General features: G+C 36.3%; 1 protein-coding gene across 2 annotated transcripts; it reads left to right on the top strand.

The window, feature by feature from the left end:
* The first annotated feature begins 16058 nt into the window (after positions 1 to 16058).
* Positions 16059 to 23096, top strand: LOC148870357 (uncharacterized). 2 transcript variants are annotated; one of them, XM_088968819.1, is made up of 7 exons: positions 16059 to 16521; positions 17850 to 18720; positions 19086 to 19365; positions 20788 to 20895; positions 21011 to 21289; positions 22015 to 22158; positions 22724 to 23096. In XM_088968819.1, exons 1-7 carry the CDS (start codon positions 16236 to 16238, stop codon positions 22898 to 22900), a joined length of 2145 nt encoding a protein of 714 aa, XP_088824945.1. In that variant the 5' UTR covers positions 16059 to 16235; the 3' UTR covers positions 22901 to 23096. The 2 variants fall into 2 exon arrangements, with proteins under 2 accessions (XP_088824945.1, XP_088824946.1); XM_088968820.1 differs by having other exon boundaries at positions 16396 to 16521; positions 17820 to 18720.
* Positions 23097 to 23643: the final 547 nt, after the last annotated feature.

Below are 23643 nucleotides of genomic sequence, written 5' to 3'. Positions count from 1 at the left end.
AAAACGAATAGGTGACTGAACCTGTCAGGGTTCGGTTATCGGTTCGAACGGTCCGATCGTTCAACCCGAACGGCTGGTCCGTTCTGACAAAAAAAAAATAAAAGATTGGAAAACGTTCAAAACCGTTCGAATGATTAACCGGCCGGTTCAATGGTTTGCTTACCAAAATCAATGGTTTTAGGGGAAAAAGCAGTTTTGGAGGAAAACAAAACCAGTAAGGTGACCGGTTCCCAGTTTTCTGGTCCGACCATCCGATCCGGTCCGGTTTTGAAAACAATGCTCTATATAGGTAAATATGAGGGCATTACTCCTTCCTAGACCCAGGAATAAATCCCTTCTTATCTAAAACTTTTTCATGAATTAGAAAGCACAGTCAATGAAGTAGAGACAGCCCAAGGTGGCCCTGCATAGGGATTCAAGTCAAGCAGGTTGGACTGGGTTTATGATCAACCTAGGCCCAACCCTAAGATTTGGGTTTAAGGCCTGAGCCCAAGGTCAAGTTTGATCTTTCCAACTTGAGCCCAGCTCCCATTGTGATTTGATGCACTCTAATTGGCCAATGAATCTACTTTAAAATTATACATTTATGGTTTCATTTATGCAAATATGTATACATATATGTATGTATGTATGTAAATACATATCTATATATATATATATATATATATATATGTATGTATGTAGGAATGTGTGTAGTCGAACCAGGCTCAATCTACCTCTGCGGTAAGCCCGGGTCCAACACAAAAAAAATAAAAAACCTAAATTATTAGACATGAGCCAGCCAACCTAAAGACTGAAAACATACATACATATTACATACATACATATATACACTAGTAATTAAGCACATGCATTGCACATGAGAAAATTTTCTTCATATTAATTACATGAATTTTAGATATATCATAGTTAAGATAGAAATTGAAAATTAACAAAAGTAACAATATGATTAAAAATAAACTTAAATGCTTGTAGCAAATAACAACTGTTATTATTATTATTATTATTATTATTATTATTATTATTATTATTATTATTATTATTATTATTATATATATTAAATTTTGTATTGCATTTTTATCATAAATAAAAATAACTTCTATTTTTACAATTATTTTTATTTAATATGATGAACATATAATATTAGAAATGTTCTCAAATGTTTTTCACAAAATTATGTACATTTTCATTTTTGGTGTTCTATCTTTTTTAAAATATTTATTATTCAATTATGACATCATGGGTTTCTTTGAAAAGCTAGATCGTTGACCCCATCTAGATAAGAAAATAGCTTTGCTTTTGGATTAATTTTAAATTAGGGGAAAGTATAGTTGGGACTAGTTGTACATTTAAAACTAGGCTACAAGTTGGTCCATAAACCAACTAAACTCTAACAACCGACTCTACATTTCAAATTATAAAAACCCTCGCCATGTCATTGGAGGCTTATGTGGTTGTTGCCAACATGGGACTCTTAATCCATATTGGATACAACAAAAGCTTATACCGAAATTGCCCTTTAATGTTGGGTGATTGAAAAATAAAAAATGGTTTTTAGTCTCTCTCTCTCTCTCTCTCTCTCTCTCTCTCTCTCTCTCTCTTCTTTTTAATCTCCCTCACACTCTCTCACTTTCACTGTCATCTTTATCTACTCAACAACTATGTTATTTGAAAATAAATAAAAATGGTTTTTGGCTTATGTATTTACGTTCTCTATATCAATTTCTCTCATTCTCTCCCTCTCTCTACCTATTGTTCTCCTGCAATCTCTTTCGTTCTCTTTCTCTCATTCTCCCTTAATTTCTATCGTTCTCTCCCAGTTTCTCTCTCACTCCCTCTCTCATTCTTTTTTATTTTCTTACACACTTATGTGGTATTAATTAGATCATATAAAATAACATGAGATCAAGTTGGTATGGCTAAAAAATCATTACACCAATTTGATAAAAATTCATAATAAAATCAGAGAGAGAGAGAGAGTGATTTGGCTACAGACCGAAGCTTAGAGAGTGGGAGAGATAGAGGGAGTAAGAGATCAAGAGATGACTATGAGAGCGAGAGAGAAGGGAAGGAGATTTGAGAGACAGGGGAGTGGCAAAGAAACTGAAAACCTATTTTTGGTATAGGATTTTTACTATGTCTAACATGGATTAAGAGTCCCATGTTGACAATAACCACATAAGCCTCTGATGACATGGTAGGGGTTTTTTATAATTTGAAATGTAGAGCCAACTTTGATTATAATTTTTCCTTTAAATTATATATTTCATTCACATTATATAAAGTATTTTTTACTTATCACAATTTTTGTTTGTCTATGGTATCATTTGACTCAAACCATTAACCTACCATCTAAAAAGAAAAATAATTTGATTTCTATGTTAACATTAAATTTTGAATTACATTTCCATCATTATTTATTAATCCGTTTGACCCCAAATGGTCGAATTGCTTGCCCACCACTAGGAGGGAAGAAAATGGTTTTGTTTTCAAATTATTTTTCAAAATATTTATTTTTATACTATTAAAATTAATATTATGGATTTAATTACGAGAATTTAATGATGAGAAAAATATATCTTAAATATAGGATTTAATGAGAGAGAATAGGAAAATATTTTTATTTCCAATTGGTTTTAAACTTCCATTTCCGTCATTAATAAAAACATCTCTTATTTATCATACTTATTATTATTTAATATGTATGCTAAAAATGTTCCCAATTGTTTTAATTTATATATATTTTTATTTTATTATTTAATCGTGGTAACATGAATTAACCCATTTGTCCCAAAATGATTGAATTCCTTACCACCACCTAGATGAAATCACTATTTTTGCTAGGTAGATTTTAAATGTATAGGCTTTTATGTTATTGAAATTATTAATTTATTAAGTATAGATTTAATTAATAGAACTTAATGATGAGAAGAAACAAAAAAAAGACTTAAGTATATGATTCAATGAACATGAATACAAGTTAATAACTTAAATGTTGAATTTATGAGAGAGAATTGAATGCATTGAACATCCTAAAACTACATCTTTTCAACTCTTTAATATCAAGAATCGATTACCCTATTTGCCCTCATTTTTATCAGCAAATTTAAATATAGAGGGGTAAATTTTCTTTTTAAAGTAGTGCATATATATATAGTATGTGTGTGTGTGTGTGAGTGAGTGATACACACACATATATTAAGTGGGGTTGGGCTGACTGAGGTCAAGCCCAAGCTTCCAGGTATTGCCCCAACTTGGTAAGAGGGCTTGGCTAGGGTTGGGGCCTGCCTAATTGTAGCCAAAGGGGAGAAGGGTTAAGGCAATATTTTGATTCTTGGTCAATGAAAAGTACATCTATTGGACTTTGAGATAAATAGCACTATGAGATCATGGCATCCAATTGCACATCTAGAATATTTTTTTTTTCATAAATTTAACGTACAAGTTTAGAAGATATCTATGGTTGGATGTTGTGCACTCAAGGTATTTGCATGATTCAATAAACACCTTTATATCCACAATAAAAATTGAATTTTTTATTACTAATGAGGCACTTTTGATTAACCATCGGCTTTCTTTGGTTTATAGAAAATGAAAGAGAAATATAAAGTTGAGGAAAGGTTGACTTTGATCTTTCTTAGTGACACCAAACTTTGAGTGGGCCGGATCGTTGAGCCCGGTTCCAAATTATTTAATCATCTTTGTAGGTTGAATGATTTGACTGGTTCAAAGTAGTTTGGTTGTCATCGTATAACTCTTCTTTTTTTTGGTAAGAAAATAAATTCATTAAAACAAAGAAAATAGAAACAACCAGACAAAAAAAACTAAGAACATAGTTCCTGCTTGATGGGATCAGACAACGAGATGGATACAACATTACAAGAAGAAAAATAACTATCAAAACCAAGCTTGGCTGCCTCATGAGCTGCACAACTTGAGAACCTTGAGCACCAACTAAACTTGAAATTTCTCCTGGAAGCAAAAAAAATTGATGTCTTGGCATAAGAATAAAATATCAGGGGACTCCTCATCAAGATTTGCATTGAGAGCACTGATAAGATTAACATTGTCCGATTCAAAAGAAACATTGGAGAGGTTGTTTTGAACTGCAAAAAGAATAGCCTCCCTTACTGCTTTTGCTTTAGCTACTAAAGGAGAAAAGGCCTTTTGAGGACTATATCCAACCCCCCAACACACACCCCTATGATCCCTTAGAATAAAGCCATAGGATGCCTTCTCAGAATTGATGAAGTTGGCATCATAGTTTACCTTCAAACAGTCTTCTTCAGGGGGAGCCCACAAAAAGTTGTTAACCACTCGAGGTTCATTGGAACAGCCTTCCTATTTCCTCCGCCAGTAAAGAGATCTCTCCTAAATTGACCTATTCAATTTGTGCAAAATAGCAAGAGGATTCACATTATCTTTTTCTAAATAGTATAAATTCCTATCTTTCCACAATTCCCACAAACAACACATAATATTAGGGAGTAAATCAAAATGATAATTCTTCAACTCAAGAAAGATGAATTTTAACCAATCCTTGAAAGAGGTGAAAGTTTCTAGCCGCCTCAGGGTTTATTCCTAACCCCGATGCTAACCAAATGCACCTAGCTTTGTCACATAAAAGAAGGGCATAAAGGATGGATTCAACATCTTTGTCACACCTGTCGTAGGAATCAGAATCACATAATCCTCTTTTCCTATTATTTTCTTTGACAACTATGCCATTCACACAACATCTCCAAAGAAAATGTTTGATTTTTGGCTCAATTTGAAGACCCCAAAGCTCTCTCCATAAGGTCTTATCATTGGGGGAGCTATTTCGGAAGTGGGGATCTATATCATAGAGTTTTTTTGCAATGAAATAGGCAGATTTTATAGAAAACTTGCCATTCTTACTGCTTATCCATACTATTTTATCAGGCCAATGGTTGAAAGGGATATCTATCTCCACAATTTTTTTGAGCTATGAGTGTATTAAACAAGGTCAACAATTCAATTTCATCCCAAGTTCTAATATCTGGGTTCATTAAATCAGCCACCTTGAGATCTAAGGAATTTCTTGGTCTGGGGCCAATAGGCTTATGCTCTTCCAATCCTGGAATCCAAGGGATCATCCCAAATATTAACATCTGTTCCTGTACCAATTTTCCAACATATTCTTTTTTCTAGCACTTTCCTCCCTTCCAAAATGCTTCTCCAACCCCAGGAAGGTTTGCTCATTTGAGTAGCTTTAAGGAAAGAGGAATTTGGGAAATATTTGGCTTTTAAGAGTCTGGCCCACAGACTAGTGGAGTCATGACAAAGTCTTCATGCCAACTTTGCTAAGAGGGCTAAGTTAAAAGCATGGGGATCCCTAAAACCCAAACCCCATCATGTATGTCCCTACTTAACTGCCCACCTAACCCATCTAATTTTTTTCCTATCCTCTTTATCCCCCCACCAAAAGGCCTTTTGACTTTTTTCCATCATATTGCAAATTTCTTTTGGGATCAAAAAGCAAGACATGCAATAAGTCGGAATAGTAGTTAGGACAAATTTCATGAGAACTTCCTTCCTAGCTTGAGACAGGAGAGAACTCTTCCAGCTATTTGCTTTGCTAGCAACCCTTTCTGCTAAATAATCAAAGACTTGAGATTTTTTCTTCCCAATTAACGGATGGGTTCCTAGATAAATAGAAGGAGAGTCCATTTTTTTTTTAGCATTCTAGATAGCATTTTTTTTTATTTGGGATGTAAGTTCTTACTAAAGAAAACTTCCAACTTTTGATAGTTTACCTATTGACCCAAAGCTTTTTCATAGAGAGAGATTGCCTCAAGTAAATAACCTGCCTCTCTGAGATAAGCTTTGGTGAATAGATAGTTGTCATCTACAAAAAAGAGGTGAGATATAGTTGGAGCCCTTCTGCTAATTTTAATTCATGATAGCTCTTTTCTATCCATCTTATTTCTTAGAATTGTTGAGAGAACATCAGAGCATAGGAGAAATAAGTATGGAGATAAATGATCACCTTGCCTTAGACCTCTCTAGGGAAAGATCCTTCTTGAGGGAGAGCCATTTACCAGAATTTGGTATGACGCAGTGGAAACACAAGTCATAACCCAAGAGATCCATTTACTTCCAAATCTAGTTTCTCCATTGTTGATTTTAAGAAAACCCACTCCACCCTGTCATAAGCTTTGCTCATGTCTAACTTGATTGCCATATAGTTATTCGTGGCTTTGGTGTTAGACATATAGTGAAGGATTTCGTGGGCGATTAAAACATTATTTGAGATTGCTCTGTCATGAAGGAAGGCACTCTGATTTTTTGAAATTAGGCCTTCCAGGATTTGCTTTACTCTACTTGCCTAATTTTTTGCTATAATTTTGTACACCGTCTTGTACAGACTGATAGGCCTAAATTGAGATGCTTTGTCTGGATTCTTTTTTTTAGGGATTAGAGCAATGAAAGTTGCATTTAAAGAAAAGTCTAATCTTCCTTCATTGAAAAAAGTGTTAACCTCTCTCACCACATCATTTTAATGGTATCCCACAATTTTTGAAAAAAAATATTAGGGAAACCATCTGGACTCGGGGATTTCCTGGGAGCCATTTGGAAAAGGGCTATTTTTATTTCCTCTTCGGTTACATCCTTCTGCAATTCTTGATTCATTTCATCATCAATTAAACAATCCGTGCCATCAAGAGCTATAGGGATTTCAGGTGGGTAGGAGGTAGAGAAGATGTTACTGAAATTATTTACTACAATATTGTTAATATGCTCCTGGCCTTCCTTCCACTCCCCGTTCTCATCTTCTAGTTTTAAAATTCTATTTTTTGCCTTTCTCCTATTGGTGAAATTGTGGAAAATTTTTGTTTTCCTATCCCCATAATTTAGCCAGGCTATCCTAGCCTTTTGAGCCCATAGAATTTTCTCCCTCTTTAACTATTTATCCAACTCAACTTCAATCTCATATACTCTTCCTTGAATGTAGGTAGCCCCTTCTTTATTTAATTTAGCATTAAGATCATGCTTTAAATTTTCAATCCAGTTTTGAAATTTGCCAAATTCCTCCTTATTCCATTTTTTTAAAGATATTTTTAATCTTTCACATTTTTGAGAGATGGAATTAGGCTTTAACTGATTTGTCTCTTTCCAAATGGAATTTACCAGGTATTCACACTTGTCATGAGTTAACCACATTTCCTCAAACCTGAATGGTCTCCTAATTTTAAAATTTATGAGGTTTGTATCCAAGTAGATAGGCAAATGTTCCGGTCCCTGAGTAGGAATGACTAGAACACGAGCTTTAGGGAATAGAGCTCTCCAATTCTGGTTAACCAAACCTCTATCCAATTTGGCTTTTATATGATTCTCTAGATCTCTCCTATTATTCCATGTGTACTTTGGACCATTAATAGGGAGTTCCTCGAGGCCCCATCCTCTAAGAAGACTCCTATTTTTCCTTACTTGAGACATCCTCACCTCCTTACCCCCCATTTTATCATCCTAGTGAGAAATCATATTAAAATCACCAATATTGCACCATGCTCCTTGGGAGAGATTCGCAACTTGATTCAACTTACTCACAAAAAATTTTCTTATATTTTTCTCTAGTTCCCCATAAGCAAAAAAACACCACCATGGGTTGTCATTATTTTCATCCAAGATTCTTGTGTGAATAATGTTTTCGTCGGCTACTACTACATTGAGGTTAATATCTTTACTCTAGAAAAGAGCTAAACCTCCAGAATAGCTTATAGAGTCTACTATCCAACAGTTCCAATTCCACAAAGAACGGAGTTTTCTCCTACTTCTTAAGAGACTACCCTTTGTTTCACTAAATAAAACCACTTCTGCTTTTGTCTTCCTAATGGCCTCTTTGCTGCTCGAATTGTCAAGGGAAAGCCTAACCCTTGGCAGTTCCAGTAGAGCACTCTCATTTCCACCCTAGAAGTTGTGTAGGGACAACTCCTACAAGCCCTTTAGTTTGATTCTGGAAATGTTCATTGTTATTTGGAAACCCATCTTCAAGACTTAATTTTCGGGTATACAATTTCTTCCTTTAAGCAGTTCAGACCTAAGACTTTTAAACCACTTACAAAATTTTCTGTTGAATTTTTTTCCTTTCTTGAAAATATGTCTTCTCACATCATAGAACCCAAAGCTTTTTTTTTTTTTGACCTTAATCCCTTTCCTACCCCCTTATTCAATGGTGAAACTGCAGAAACGAATAACCAAAAATCCTTTCCAAATTTATTTTGTTTTTTCCTCTCTTTTTTTTGTTCCACCCACCCCATTTTGTTCTATTGTTAAAACATTTTAGCTTATAGAGTAGATATTCCAAAGGTTTTGTTATAGTCAGGTTTATGCCTTTACAATGAAAAATATTTGCATGAAATTTTGGTTCTTCTTCTCATAGGTCATTAGCTCCTCTATTATAAAAATTAATTAAATCAGGGCAATCGAGAGTTAATATTGCTTTGTTTTTTCTTTCAAAGTAATACAGTTCAAACATGTCACAGAAAAAGTTTAGGCTTACCTGATCTGAATTTGGCGAACACAACTGGAAGTTCTGTGCCGACGATTGACTGAGATCACAGTTGAAGAACTTATTAACTTCCTTCTCTATTCCATTGCTTTCCTCTTCAACTACTAGCTTCATCTTTTTTTCTTCTGAACTTCTATCATTTCCTGCACATCTTTAGTGTATTCTCTGGTTCTTTTTACCAGGGTAGCAACAACAATCTCTGAAATTTGCACTGAATGAATGTTTGGGTTGGAAATATTTCCTAGGATTTGGATCTCTTGACCTAGATCTGAACCTATTTTTGTTATCCCCTCTTCCCAGCAATCCTTTCTTGTTCGATTTTTGTTGAAGCTTCAGATTTTGGTTCAGAAAAATCTTTCTCTTTAAAGGTCTGTCCTATTACCAAAAATTTTGACTTCTCAAGACTACTTTTCGAATCTAGTAAGGCTTGCCTTGTGAGCTTGACTTTTCCTTTTTCATGTTCCATCGGTAGTATCTCAGCAATTGAGCTACTTACGCCATTACCCAGAAAGGAAAAAGCTTGTCTGTTGCTACTTCCTTTCTGTAGGCACCATGAAACTTCGCCGGAAGAAACTTTCCGGCGATAAGATTACCTTGAAACTTTGATTGAAGGCTTTCGGATTTGCCTTGAAAGCACCTCAACGTTCTTCTTCCTCCAAAAGTCGGCATCTAACTGGAGTTCTAGAAAGAATCAATTTTATCCCTTTCTGCGACTCCTGGTTATCTTGCTTGCTTCGAAATGAAATTTTCTGAACTTGGGGATCATCTCTAACTTTGTCTTCATTGACTAGATCTTGTGGCTCCATTTGATAACTTCTTTGGGTCTTCTTGATCCCTTCCTTCACCCGACCACCTGCATTCAGAAATGGTCTTTTTGATCTCCAACATCAGCTTTAAGCCAAGGCCCATATCCTTCAAGAATTTTTGTTTGGTCTAGCCTATACATGCCCAATGTATCCGTCATCTCCTCAAGTACCTTCTGGTTTGGCTTTTCTATCTTGCAATATTTTTCAACATGACCTAGGGGGCCACATCTGAAACAAAACACAGGGATGTGCTCATACTAGAAGGGGAACCATTCTTCTCTGTCATCTGCCAGCAGCCCTTTGGAGCCTGTTGCCAAGGGTTTCCTTGTATCTACTCTCACCCTAACTCTTAGCCCCTTATTCCATTCATCCTTGCTTCTCCTCAGCTTTCCTTCTTCTGGATTCACATATAGAACCTCATTTGCTTCTTTGGCCAGGAGCTTTGCTGTTTCCTTTGTTCAATATGCCATTGGAACATTCAAAATTCTCATCCACAGGCTGATGGTGTTGAAGCATACTTCCGAAGCCAGCATCTCATCAAATTGATTTTGAAGAAGCAAAGGATACTCTTTGATTGTCCATGGTTCCTCTCTCAATTTTTTTTTCAAATCTTTTTCCCTAGAAAATGAAATCCACAGAATATCATCACTTGCCCTCTCCATTTTCATTTCATCCTTGATCCTCCACCACATACTCCTGATTTGGTCAAGAACTCCTACAACATTCATGGGCTTATTAGCTAGCACCTTTACATACAATCCATCCTTTTTCAGCATCTTCTTGACTAAGACCTTTCGTGTTTCCTCTTGAATCCCTGTCTCCCTTCTCTCTTCAACCGCATCCATGCTTGCCGCTACAATTCACTCCCATTGGAAATTATTCTCAAATCTCCTCTGCTTACGCTAGCCCCGAGCTCATGTTCCCTTTCAGAACTTGTTGTTCCCTTTTAGAACCAGTCACTGCCTCACATAGTCCTCGTGCACTTTCGTATAACTCTTCTAAATATTCTTGATTATGAACCCACTTGTCTCAACTGTTTATATTTATGCCTCAATTGTTTATGATAAATATGTAGTTATGTAAGTTCAATAATTAGGTAGGTATGATATCTAATCAATGTTGGGCTTATAATTCAAATCAACTTGTGTAAAATTTTCATGCCAAAGTACACCTAAACCAAGCTCTTTTTTATACAAGGGTGCAACGTATAATTAGGTGCATGAAAAAAAGGGAGTTCTTGCATATAAGGGCAACTTTTGACCTCTAATATTAATAAAAACAATCTTTTTAATATAACCTCTAAAATAGGTTAATTTTTTTTTTAAATATGAAATAAGGGTAGAGATACTACTGTTCACCTCATTCATCCTCCCAAATGATGAACAATGACAACAAAACTCCCCCTACCTTTGATCTCTCTCTCTCTCTCTCTCTCTCTCTCTCTCCTCGCTCTTGTTCTTCTTATTCTTCTTTTTTGCATCTAAGTTATTCCAAACTCAAAGCAGAGCAGAGATTCCCTTTCTTTTGACCACAACCTATTTGTTCTGTCTGACTTAGATCTGATCCACGAAATTACAAACCGCAAGGTTCAAAGTATCGACAGGGCATATCAGCCTGTATTAGTGTTTTTTTTAGGTTTTATTTATTTTTTTTTTAAACTGGTTCAGAGGGGTCGGTTTAAGGCCCGACTACCCTCTAAACCAGTGTTTGACCCAATACAAGCCCAGGAGGGGCGTGTCGGGAAGCCATCGACACGATACATATTGGCCGATACATATCAATACTTTGAACCTTGATAGATTGCACTCTTTGAGCCACCATTGTAGAGCTCACCGTAGATGGGATGCCAACAAACCTGGCGTACTCAGGTGTGGTAGATGTCCTCCAGTGTCTAATATCTCCACCGTGTTTTAGCCACCCAAGACATCTTTGTATCAATGTCTTGGGTGCACCAAGACATCTTTGTATCACTGTATTGAGGGGGATTCGCCATTGATACTGCACCAAGACATCTTTGTCCGTTTGAATTATATAGCAAGGCAGCTTCACGAACCCCAAAATCCCCCTCAATTTGCTATTGAACACGGTTCGACACATGAATAGCGACATGTTGGGCCTCATGTTGAATAAGGTCCGGCTGAATTCTCTATTGGCATCCGACATGTCCACTACTGCTGAACCCATTAACCCATCCCATGCCTTGTAATTAGCCTCCATTGTCGAGAATACCATCTCGATCTCTCCTTGCTCGAATCTGCCATGATAACCTACATCATTTAAGAATCTGTCAAGTATATAGAAAATTAACCAGCATTATTTTCATGCTTATACAATTTAGTATTTTTTGTTTTTTAAAATAATTTTTAATCACTTCGGCAATGCACCAATGAAGACGAGTTTGGTGAAGAGATCAAGTCACTGGTACCGACGACCTTGACATTAAGGTCCTATTCGCTTTTCGGTAAGTTACTTACTTGGGTAAATGCAGTTACCTAGGTAATTTTTTTTGGGAAACACTTACCCGGGTAAGTGCACTTAATCATGTTCTTTTATTTCTCATGTAAATAAGGTAATGCCCATTTTAACCATAAAAATCCATTATTAAAAAGGGCATTTTTTTCCCATTCAAGTGTTGACAACTTTCCCCTTAGGTGGGAAAGTTATTTACCTGCCTAGGAGATGGGTATCACTTACCCAGGTAAGTTGTACCCAAGAAAATAAAAATTCCTTAGTCCCCCCATAAATCTAAAAAAAGAACATATGATTCTTGGTTAATGGGATCCAAAATCCCATTGGCCAACTTTACCCCCTCTCAAAATCTGAAAAAAGAACGCCCCCTAAGGGCTTTTAAGAGAGTGTTTCTCATTCTTTTTTTGTTTAATAAAAAGGAGATGGTGATTTGGGGGCGAGAGGCAGCCTCAGTAAGACTCTGTTGAACAGACCCTGTATGCCTATGACTCTACTAAAAGGTCCTAATATGATAGAGCATCTTTGATTAATTTAGTGAGTAGCATAATGGGTACAAATGGGGCAAGATTGGCGAGTTGTTTGTGTGTACTATGCGCTTCCTCTCTCTCTTTTTCATCGCTCACAATATAACAAAGTGGAGAGGGATCTCACCGTTCTGCTCTTCTCTAAGTTTGGAGGAACTCAGATGTGGAGAAGGAGAGGAAGAAGAAGAGAGAGAAAGAAAGACTGGATATGGGGAGATTTACCGCTGTTGTTCACCATTCTATAGGAGGAAGAAGGTCAATAGTAACTCTACCCTTATCAGCAAGACCCCCCCTCCAATTTGAAAAATTGGGGTTTTTATTGTTTGGTCCACTTGAGAAATCTTAATCCCACCCGTACAGGTGGGATGAATCCTGACCCTGGATCGATGCCAAATCCGCAAGCAGGATGTGGTTTATATGGGGATACTAGTAGACTAGGAGGGGGCTGTAATTTCAGATTTCTGAGGTGGACTACAGTCTACTTATCCCTTGAAAAAAATTTGGGTGCATTTGATCATGATATTGGCCCCGTCTAATTCAAATTTTAACAAAATCTCAATCAAAACCCATGATCAGATCGACTGCCTACATAGCGTGTCCCATTGCCCATTCTTTCTATGCATTCAGAATATCTCCCCTGGGGTGCCTGTGCAGCATGCTATGTGGGCAGCCGATCCCATCTTTCCAAACACACCCAAGTTGCATTATTACTCTTGAACTTCTGAGACTTGAGAGTCTCACTGGTCATAGTTTCTCAGCACATCAAAGTATCAATTGGAAAACCCAAAATACCAAATTACAATGTATCATATCTTGATTCCTTCCACATTTCTTGACCTCCAAACCAAGGGCTCATAGGCATATCTACATTAGCTATGAAAGAGCTCTAATTTTCAAAGTTTTAAAACCTTGAACCGTTATTTTTTCAAAAACCGCTGAATTAATCAATGAACTATTTATTTGGATGATTGAATTATCGGCCCATTTAACTCTGATAGATATTTTTGACAATTTTTATGTAGTTTTTTTTTTATTTTAAACTTTTTAAAATGTCATGTGACTCATTCAACCCAGATAATCAAACCATTGATCCGAAAACCGAAAACCTACACTTGTCTCCAAGGAGTTAAACTAGCAAAGACCGTCAACAGGGGTCCTTTTGTGATCGAAAGTGATAGTAAAACCTTAGTACAAGCTCTGGTCTCAAAGAATCATACTAAAGCTCTTGATGCTTTCTTTTTTTTGTAAAGATATTTTGGACGAATGTAAAGACTTGGACTGTTCTTTTTCTTTTCTAGGCGGGAGAACAATTTGCTAGCTCACAACCTTGCAAAAAAAGACCTATACAGATGCGATACCCCTTTGGCTAGCAAATTGGTTGGTTTCACTGCCCTCTCTGTATTTTTTCTGTTTTTCCTTTAGTTTGATCTCTCTTCTACCAAAAAAAGAAAAAAAAAAGTGGAGCGACCCAAAATGATGGGGCGACCCAAGAACCAAAGGACCATGGCTATATAGAGAGTAGAGAATAGGCCTATAAACGCTATTTGAAAATCTGAATTCAAATCCGAGATTCAGCATAGTCGATTCAAATTTGAATAATTCAAATCAGATATTCGGTTGAATTCGAATATTAATTTCTTATCAATTAAATTATCGAATCGAATTCGGATATACATTGTATATATAAATTTACAAAGAAGGTTAAAAATGTAAATAAAAATTTGAGATTCTCCATTTTTCGAATCTCCTTTCTCATTTCGCATTGAATCAAGAAAACATGAAACATTCGAATCTCTATATCTCTCTCTAGTCTCCATCTCCTTTCAAGATCTAACCCTAACCCTCCCTTCGTTGTCGCCGCTAGAGCAACCACACCGGCCACATCAACGACTCGACGGTCGAGTATTAGTCACCGGCCACCGCCCCTCATCCTATGCCTCTCCTTAGTTCTCTCTCGTATATCATCTAATCATCTTCTCCTCTTTCATATATCAATTCAGCATCGCCGCCACCCGAGCAACCACCATCACCAACAACAACGTCAATGACAATGGTCGAGTGACTGTAGTGTTGATGACAACCATCATCTTCTCCTCTATCTTTCCTTCACCGCACTGCCATCATCCGTGACAGTAGTCTCATCTCTAAGACTACAACCCAAACTAATACTGTGAGAGTGCCAACAATCCAACATCATCCAACATCACTGCTTCAAAGGCCACCATTGCCATCGGTCTAATTCGAATCAAATTGAATATTCAATTTAATAATCAAATTCGAATTTGAATTAAATTATTTGATGTCCACCGGATATCGAATCAATTTTTTAATATTAGTTTTCATAATCGATTTCGAATTTGAATCTAACCTGATTCAATTCGAATTTGATCTATTTATAGGGTTAATAGAGACCACACCTCAAGACCGCTGAGACAAATTTGCCCTTTTTTCATGACCCATGAATTCTATTATTTCTTTTCCTTCTTTTATCCGGGATATAACTGGATGAGCAATGGCCGAGGTCGTTGTGAACTTAATAAATAGCTTCGGATTTTAAGGCCCAACAAGTTTAAAAAATAAGAGAGAGAGAAAAAAAAAAAGGCCACAAACCCCTCAATGAACGCATCTTCAGCTTTTACTGGATGCACATGGAAAAGGAACCGAAAAGCGGCAAATATGTGTCACATTATACAAACAAAATCATAGCGTGAGGTGGGAGGGTATTTATTCATGTTTACTGGAAAGGTAAGTCCAACCAAACCAGTTTGAAATATCTGACCCAGCATCATCCTTCACCTTCCACAAATTTATATTTACTCTTCACTCTTTGGATATTGAATTTAATATATTTTATAATATGAACACATTTTTTTATTAATTTATAAATACATATATTTAGGAGTATTCTACTTCTAAGCATAAATGTTTTTTGTTTTTATTTGTTTTTGAAATCTTAACTGTCTTGTTTTCAAAAGGAAAAATAAGTTGATTTAATTTAAAAAAGTAATACATATTTTTGAATTATTAAAATAATACTTTTTAATCTAAAACAAAAATATAGGAATTGTATGACTTATACAACATGATGTCAAACCAAATAGTTTTTTTTTTTTTTTGAATTGCTTTTAGAACCTCCAACAAAAAATCAATTGACGCTGTAGAACCCCCCACCCCATAAGAAAATATTTCTTAACTTCTATTTAACCATGTAAGAAACCAAACTTGATTGAAAAATATAAAAAAGGTAAAAAAAAAAAACTCAGGGAAATGTAAAAGTAAAACTGGTCCCTCATCACCAACGACCCCCGTTTGGTCTGGATTGACATCCCACCGAATGCCAGGTGTGCTACAAACAAGACGTGTATAATGGACTACTTGATCCAATTAAAAGCGAACACGCAGCGATTCGTACTGGTTCCACTTGCAAGGATCAATGGCGTGTCAATTTCTGATTGGTTTACAAAGCTCGTTGCACATGCCTTGTTTGTAGCAGGTTCGGAGTGATTCCAGCTTTCTACCCTACAAGCTAACGCCCGATTTCGTTGCAAAGAATCTAGACGATGTGATCAAATTTAAAAAAAAACGAAATTGCGAAAATATTAAGGCGACGTGGAAGCGCAAAAACGACGCGCGTGTCGTTTAGTTTTATCGCTCACGGATTTGGGCCCACGAGAAGAGAAGAAATACGAAGGAAATACAAGTAGTACCCTTCTCCGAAAAAGAAAAAGGAACAAAAACTCAACTTTTCAAAGTTGGTGAGAACTTTCATTTCTCGTCGCGCTGGTGGCTCTGAAGTTGTTCAAAGCATGCAAACCTTAATTCCTCACTCTAACCGTTCCGGTTTACTTTTTGTAAATGAGTTTTTGGTCTCTCCTCTATCTCTGAATTTTTGTTCGCGCCTCCATGGCGGTCTCGGACGTCGAAGCTGTCTTAGATTTCTTGAGGAACAATGGGTTTCCCCAGGCTGCTTCCGCACTTAGAGACGATATCGTAGAGAGAGGGGAGGTTGGTTCCTTCGATTTCGAGAAGTTCATGTTCCCGATGGACCCGCCGCCCCCTCCGCTGAGAATTCCGTCCAGTAGCCGGCAATCAGAGATTTCGAATGGAGTTCTTTACTCCGGTTTTAGCTCTGACTCGTCGGATGATTTCATAAGCATGGGTTCTTCAAGTGTTGAAATGTCTGCTTCTGGTATGGATCGAAAATTCATTTTTTTTTCTCCCTGAATTATGGAACTCATAACTCGTTTTCAAAATCGTGGAAGCTTGTTAAAATGATTTGTTAAATGGGAGCACTCTATGAAGCGCATTGGTTAATCTTATTTGTATTTCAGTTTGTCTGGAACTGATGACTTTTGACTTCTTTTTTGGGATATAATAATTTTTATGTTGAAGCATTTTCCACTAGTGAAACTATTTTACACTAATCTTCTATGTTCTATCGCCAATTCGCCATTGATTAAAAATATGGAACTTAAAGGCATGAACTTTGCAATGATACTTGTTCTGTCGCCTAACATTGTTCCTTAACCTTTAGTGTGAAGAACTAGAAATTTCTTGTCTGCTGTTACTGCTTGTTTTTTTTTTTTTTTTTAGCAAATGTGAAAACCATTGATCCCTTCGTTATTTTTCCCCTGGCAAAACATGCCGGGTTGACTGTGACAGAGCGTTGCATTACTGCGAAAGAACAATGACATGATATTCTCTCTTCGGTCTACATCTAGACCTAGAATTCTTTCTTTTATATTTCTCTATAATCACCATGCTGATTGTAAAATATGTCTCCATTTCTGTAGTTTGATTGAGAATATATATCATTGTCTTTGCAGCCAAATCTATGTCGAGGGAATGTATTCTGATCACTAATTAGTGCTGGCTAGGAAATGGTACCATGGATTACTTCCCAGTTCCCACCGCACCTTTCCAGTTTCCTTTTTGGGTCTAGACTCTAGAGAACTTACCTCCTTGCAAATTCGTTACTTTACTATATCTGATTTAGATGGGCATCTGGAGGCTGATTTCAAGTGAATAGTTTGTGGGTAGAAGGACAGAAGCACTCATTGGTCTTCTATGATTTCTGCAAAACATACATGGTGTTTGGTTCTGTTGCTGTTTATTTGAAAAACAGCACCAGCTCATCACCACATAGGTGTTTATTCAAAAATGCCATTTGGTAAAATGTTTGTCTCGGTTTGTGTGAGAGCCAACCATTGGGGGAAGCTTCTTTTTAATGTTTCCCCCAACATCCAGGCGTTTATTTACTGTTCAGCTTATGTGGTGCCTAGCTGTCAAATAACAGAAAAAAAATGTTTATCAATTACTTTTCTTGTTTTTCAAGATAAATCCTGTACAAAACATTTCTTCAATAAATGGCCACAGTACCAAACATCGCCATAGTAATTTGTTTACTGTTGCTTATTATGCTGCTAACTGAGTTTCTAAATATGCTTCTGACATAGAGATTCACTAATCTAGCTGTTTCTGGCTCAGGCTGAGCTTATCCTTTCATTTTTCCAACAGGATTGACAAATCCATATGCAGCTCAGGATAAATCTGACGTATCATCAGATAGATTCTCTGAATTTGGTACTGCTCGTGATTACCATGATTCTGATATGCTCAATGACATTTACTGGTACAATGAGAAAGATGGGGGCTATCTCAAATGTACCTGTATTGGAGGGTCGGACTTACTTAATTGTCCGAGTGAGGACAAGTATATCACCACTTCAGAGGCAGACAGGAATTGTAAGAAATCATCAGTTCTAAATTCTGCAACAGAAGGGTTCCATTCAATGACAACTATTAATTACTTAGACAAGCCATGTCTTCTTAATAATACCTCCATGGATGACAGAATTCCAATTGCAGATTGTTATCAATGGGTTGAAATCACCCAACCTGAACAAGGTGATGAATCTAGGCCTGATGGATGCTCTGGAAAGTATAATTTGGATCCTCTTTGTGATTGCTGCATGGGAATAAAAGGTTATAATGGTTGGAAATTGGAGGATCACAACCAGATTAAAAGCTTGAAAGAAACTTGTTCAAGTGATGTTCAGTTAAAACATGTCTACGAGTGTCGTTCTGATCACGATTCTTCCTCAGAGCGCAAAAGGAGTGGGGGTGCTAATTGGTCTATTAAAAGTGTGGATGTGGATCTTCAGAATGACTCTCATTTACATCTTCAGGTTTCTGATGAGATTGTCCAATTAAATGGAGACAATGATCATGAAATAGGAGATTGTAGAAAAAAGGTTGGAGAGCACCATGAATCTGGAACTGCTGTTGATGGAGATGAGTGTATTACTCCAAGTGATCATCCGATGTATGGAAATTGTGAGGATGATTATGAAATATTTGACCTGAGAATTATGCATAGGAAGAACAGGTTGGTGACTGCCCAATGACTATGTAGGTTCCATCAAAATTTCATATATCATGACGCAAAAGAGGGGCAACACCCAAGGTTCTGGTATGAACTGATCCTTTGTGTCTATCTCACCAGTCAGAACTTATTGACTGATTCAACTTGGCTGACCCAAAGGACTTCTCTGTGTTCATACCAGGCTTGGTTAAATTGAAGGTCACTTCTTTTTTTTTTTTTCTTTTTAATTTCAGTGGGGGATTCACATATATGATTTGTAAATTGTAATGCTATTGCCTAGTGGTAATGGCTGAGACTACATTTCTTTGGTTTCATTTGGATGGTTTTTAGAGGAGCACTTATGCACATGAGTTATGTATGCAATGCAGGACTGGGTTTGAAGAGAACAAAGATTTACCCGTTGTTCTAAACACAATTATAGCAGGAAGATATTATCTTACAGAATACCTTGGTTCGGCCGCTTTCAGTAAAGTTGTCCAGGCTTATGATCTTCACACAGGAATGAATGTTTGCCTGAAAATAATAAAAAATGATAAAGATTTTTTTGATCAGAGTTTAGATGAGATCAAGCTTCTAAAGTTTGTGAACAAGCACGACCCCATAGATGAACATCACATTTTACGCCTTTATGACTACTTCTATCATCAGGTATGTAGTTGAAAGAAGGTTGATTCTTTTTATTGTTTTTACCACTTATGGTTTAGGGAATGTAGTTTCTGTTTAACCTTAAAATTAATGTTTTGATATCCAAACCAGACTGGCTTTTTGAACACTTGAACCAGGTGCAGCTGAACAGGATCCTTCCCAGATCACAAATTTAAATTGCCTGGAATATATAAAAATTCATTGATCTGGACCCAAACTACAGCTGAATCATGAACCATTGAGCTCATTTAGCTGGTTTCTGGTTTTTGCCATATTCTTGTTTTTATTTAATCAATTTATTTATGGTGTTTTGCTGATCTGACAGTTGAACTAGTTGAACTTAGGTGAAATGTTTGACCTGCGAACTGGGGCATATGAGCATATCCACATCAATGCCTGGTTCAGTTTTTAAAACACTGCTTGAAATTGTAGATTTATTTCATAGAGTAGCCTGCGTTTGTCTCCTTTTCCAACTTCTGAAATGTCCTATCTGATCATGTTCCTTAAGGAGTGATTTGTTAATGTTCCAAAATTCTTCCTTCCTGTTGATTGCAGCAACTTTCTTTTTCATGTTAAAGATACTACTTTTTGAAAAGAACATATGACCTGCTTAAGATCTTTCAATGTTTGCACCTTTGCGATAAAAAAATAAACCAATTATATTGCCCATGAAAGTACAGGATGAATGAGTGGTTATAGAGGGTTTGATTACTGTAATGAAGACACCAATACCTAATACTTGCTTTTCAATTGCTTTGTCTCTTGATGGTGTTCTGCTCTCAGTTCCCAAAATACCTTCTTCAATATTTAGGGAAGCTCCTTTTCCAGACCCTTGATCTGCACTTTGGAAGTGGATCCTTCTCCAAAACTTCTCCCATAAAGTTGGGAGTGTGGATTCTGTGTGTGTCTAATGTCAGAGATCTCTTATGGTGGAACTTTAATTCCTATTCAAGCCTCAGGGAACCTGATATAGAAACCAATCTAATGTTTCCTCTCCATAAGAATATGTGAAAAATCTATTTAAACATATGTCACACTGACTTGAACATGATGGAATTGAATCCCATGCTCAAACTTGGAGAACCTGTTATAAAAATAAATTCATTGCTAAGCATGCTTTTGCTTCTCCAGAAGTATGGTTAATTCATAGTTTTTCTCATGTAAATAGAAAATCAAACATTTCATTGAGAGCATGTGATGATAATTTTATCAAAGAGGTGAATGCAAGCCTGAAAATGCTGCTTTTTTTATTACTTACTATTTGTTATGTTTTATTTTGTCTCAAGTCCGCACGGATATTGGATATCTTCCTTAGAAAGACAAATCAGAAAAAGAAAAAGACTAAATTGACAAATTATGAGTACCATGCAATTTTTTTGGTTCTATTTTATGTTATCATGTCTAATGGTTTTGAAGCCACTGCAGGAGCATCTTTTCATTGTCTGTGAACTTCTACGAGCAAATTTATATGAATTTCAGAAATTTAATCAAGATTCTGGTGGTGAACCCTATTTCACATTACACAGGATACAGGTTAGTTTGATTGGTATTTATGAATTGGAAATTCCAAATCTTTTTTTTATTAAATGTTTACTTTCTTATCTAGTCAAAGCCTAACATGGATTTTTGGTTATGTTGCTTTTTTCAGATCATAACTCGGCAATGTTTGGAAGCACTAGAATACTTGCATCACCTGGGAATTATCCACTGTGACCTGAAACCTGAGAATATTCTCATCAAAAGTTACAGCAGATGCGAGATAAAGATTATTGATCTGGGAAGTAGTTGCTTTCTGACAGATAATTTATGCTTATATGTACAGTCTCGTTCCTATAGGGCACCTGAGGTCATCTTAGGGCTCCCATATGACCAAAAGATTGATATCTGGTCTCTTGGTTGTGTCTTGGCTGAGCTCTGTTCTGGTGATGTAAGTTATCAAGTTTGCCTTATTCTTCTCTTGTCTCATGGGATGACTTCTATTTTCTTTTTTATTTCATAACTTCCTCTTTGCTTCTGTTCTCCTATATATTCTGCTGCTCAGAAGATAGTTTTTAGACTCTTTCTTCACTGTTGAACTTTATGTCCTTTACTAACATTGACAGTAATTGCTAACATGAGGCACATATGGATCCACTAAATTGTTCTTTTTTGTAGTGACTAAATAGAGATGCATTTTTCATGCTGCAATAATTTTATAGTATTTGGATTTTTTTTGACATATTAAGTATATTTTAGGAAAAAGGAATCCATGGCTAGCTAAGATTCAATCAGTTTTAAACCTATGAACTATAATAAAATAATATCCAAAAAGTTAAAACACATTTGTACACACACACATACAAGAATAATACCTTTTTCATGTGAAGTTATGTATGTATTATTTGTCTTCTCTGTCTGTTGATTTTGTCTGTTTGTCTGTTCAAAGTGTTTATCGCATGACCTATTAGGAGGATTCCTTAATTGCATTGCTGAACACATGGTGTAGCAAGCATTTTGTACACATCAGTAAATCCTTTAGGTGGTTTTTTTATATAACGTATCCCTTTAGCTTTTTCTATTTGTTGTGGTATATTGGTATCTTTTTGTTATATAGGCACATAAAAGTGAAAAAGTTCATCTCTTTCCTGTACCCTAATTATTACTTTCGAACAGGTGCTTTTTCCAAATGATGCATTGGTGATGTTGCTTGCACGCATGATTGAGATGCTTGGTCTTATTGATATGGAGATGCTAGAAAGGGGCCAGGAGACACACAAGTATTTCACGGAGGAATATGATCTATATTATATTAATGAGGTTTCCTTGCAATCTCTTTATTTGGATCTAACAAGAACTAATTCCTTAAGAATACATAATATTGTAAACATTAGTATTTGGACATATTTTCTTTTGTTTAAAAATGGAACGTCAGTTATATGGTGTACTAAGGCAGACTAGGTGCTCTAAAGTTCAGGGTACCTGTATGATGCCCAAACATTGGGTGGGTGGATGGGTGGGTGGGTACAATTCTTTGGGCATGAAAACGTTGGTTTGTGGAACCAATGAATAAGCACTGCTGTGGAAGCAGTCTACAGGTGCAGCAACAGCTTGTTTAAACAAGATAAAATGGTAGAGATTCACTTCAGGATCGTCCTTGAGTGCATTGTCTAGTCCTCATTCAAAACTCATAATCCATTCTAGCATACATGTCAGGACCATGGTGAGGAAAAGGTAGATTACCAAAAAGAAGGATTTTTGACAGAAACAAAATAGCCTAGTGCATTTTATTTATCAACTAAATGAGCCAGTCAGTATTTCTATCAACTTTGGTAATTGGTTCTACTGAATTTGAATTCAATTCTTTTTGTCATTCCCTTTACAGGAAACAAATCAACTGGAGTATATAATTCCAGAGCAGTCCTCACTGGAGCATCATCTACAGGTTTCTGATGCAGGGTTTATTGAGTTTATCAGAGACTTGCTTGAGATTAACCCAGAGAAGCGGCTAAGTGCAAAGGATGCACTACAGCATCCATGGCTTTCCTATTCATACGAGTGACAAATTTTGGGAAATATCTGATTCAGCTGTTGATGGGGGGTGGGGGTATGACTTTGATGTTGCAAGTGCTTGAGTGCAGAATTCTGACACTGTGTAGGGAAGAATGTTTCTAAAATATGCTCTTGATGTTGGATGTTTAATGTATACGTGTATGTACAGTTACAAGATTCAAGTCATTAATAATGGGTTTATAAAAGATTTTTGTGGGTTTTCTTTTGTATAACAGTATAAGAGAGATGCATGTAGAAGAGGCTACTTCATAGTTCCAACGATTACCACATTGATGCAGCAATCATGTGAGCTATTACTTTTGGAGGGTCAGGATAATGAAATAGTTGCTACCTTTTTACCTGTGACCCTGACTCTGAGCGGCCAAAATGAAAAAGAAGACAAAAGAGGAAAGAAGGTGGTTTTATTTTTCTCGTGAATACAAACTTACAAAGCTATTAAGCTCACACGAATCCATATGGAACCTACAGATTCCAGTATCGGAAGATGCAATTAAATGGGAATCGATCTCCTTTTTCAAATATGAACCATGCATTTGGATGGTGATGCAGCTTATTCCTGGATTAATTGGGCAGAAGTGTGAAAGAAAGTCTCACCAAGCTGTGTCTGCTAAACATTTTGCACAAAAAAAATCTGTTTTTGGAAAGATATCAATGAAAGGTTCCCTTTTGGATGGTTATCGTCTTGATGGGCTGGAACACTGATGACTGATATCATCATTATCCTCATCCAAG

The sequence above is a fragment of the Nelumbo lutea genome, chromosome 2, assembly GCF_056320005.1.
Source record: "Nelumbo lutea isolate HS-2025 chromosome 2, American lotus-T2T, whole genome shotgun sequence".
Lineage (NCBI taxonomy): Eukaryota > Viridiplantae > Streptophyta > Magnoliopsida > Proteales > Nelumbonaceae > Nelumbo > Nelumbo lutea.
The sequence above is the reverse complement of the archived record's forward strand: the minus strand, read 5'-3'. Positions and strand labels throughout refer to the sequence as shown.

Coding starts and splice junctions, on each gene's coding strand:
- LOC148870357 (XM_088968819.1), top strand. CDS start 16,236: ATGGCGGTCTCGGACGTCGAAGCTGTCTTAGATTTCTTGAGGAACAAT. Junction 18,721..19,085: donor ATTATGCATAGGAAGAACAG/GTTGGTGACTGC, acceptor TATGCAATGCAG/GACTGGGTTTGAAGAGAACA. Junction 19,366..20,787: donor ATGACTACTTCTATCATCAG/GTATGTAGTTGA, acceptor AAGCCACTGCAG/GAGCATCTTTTCATTGTCTG.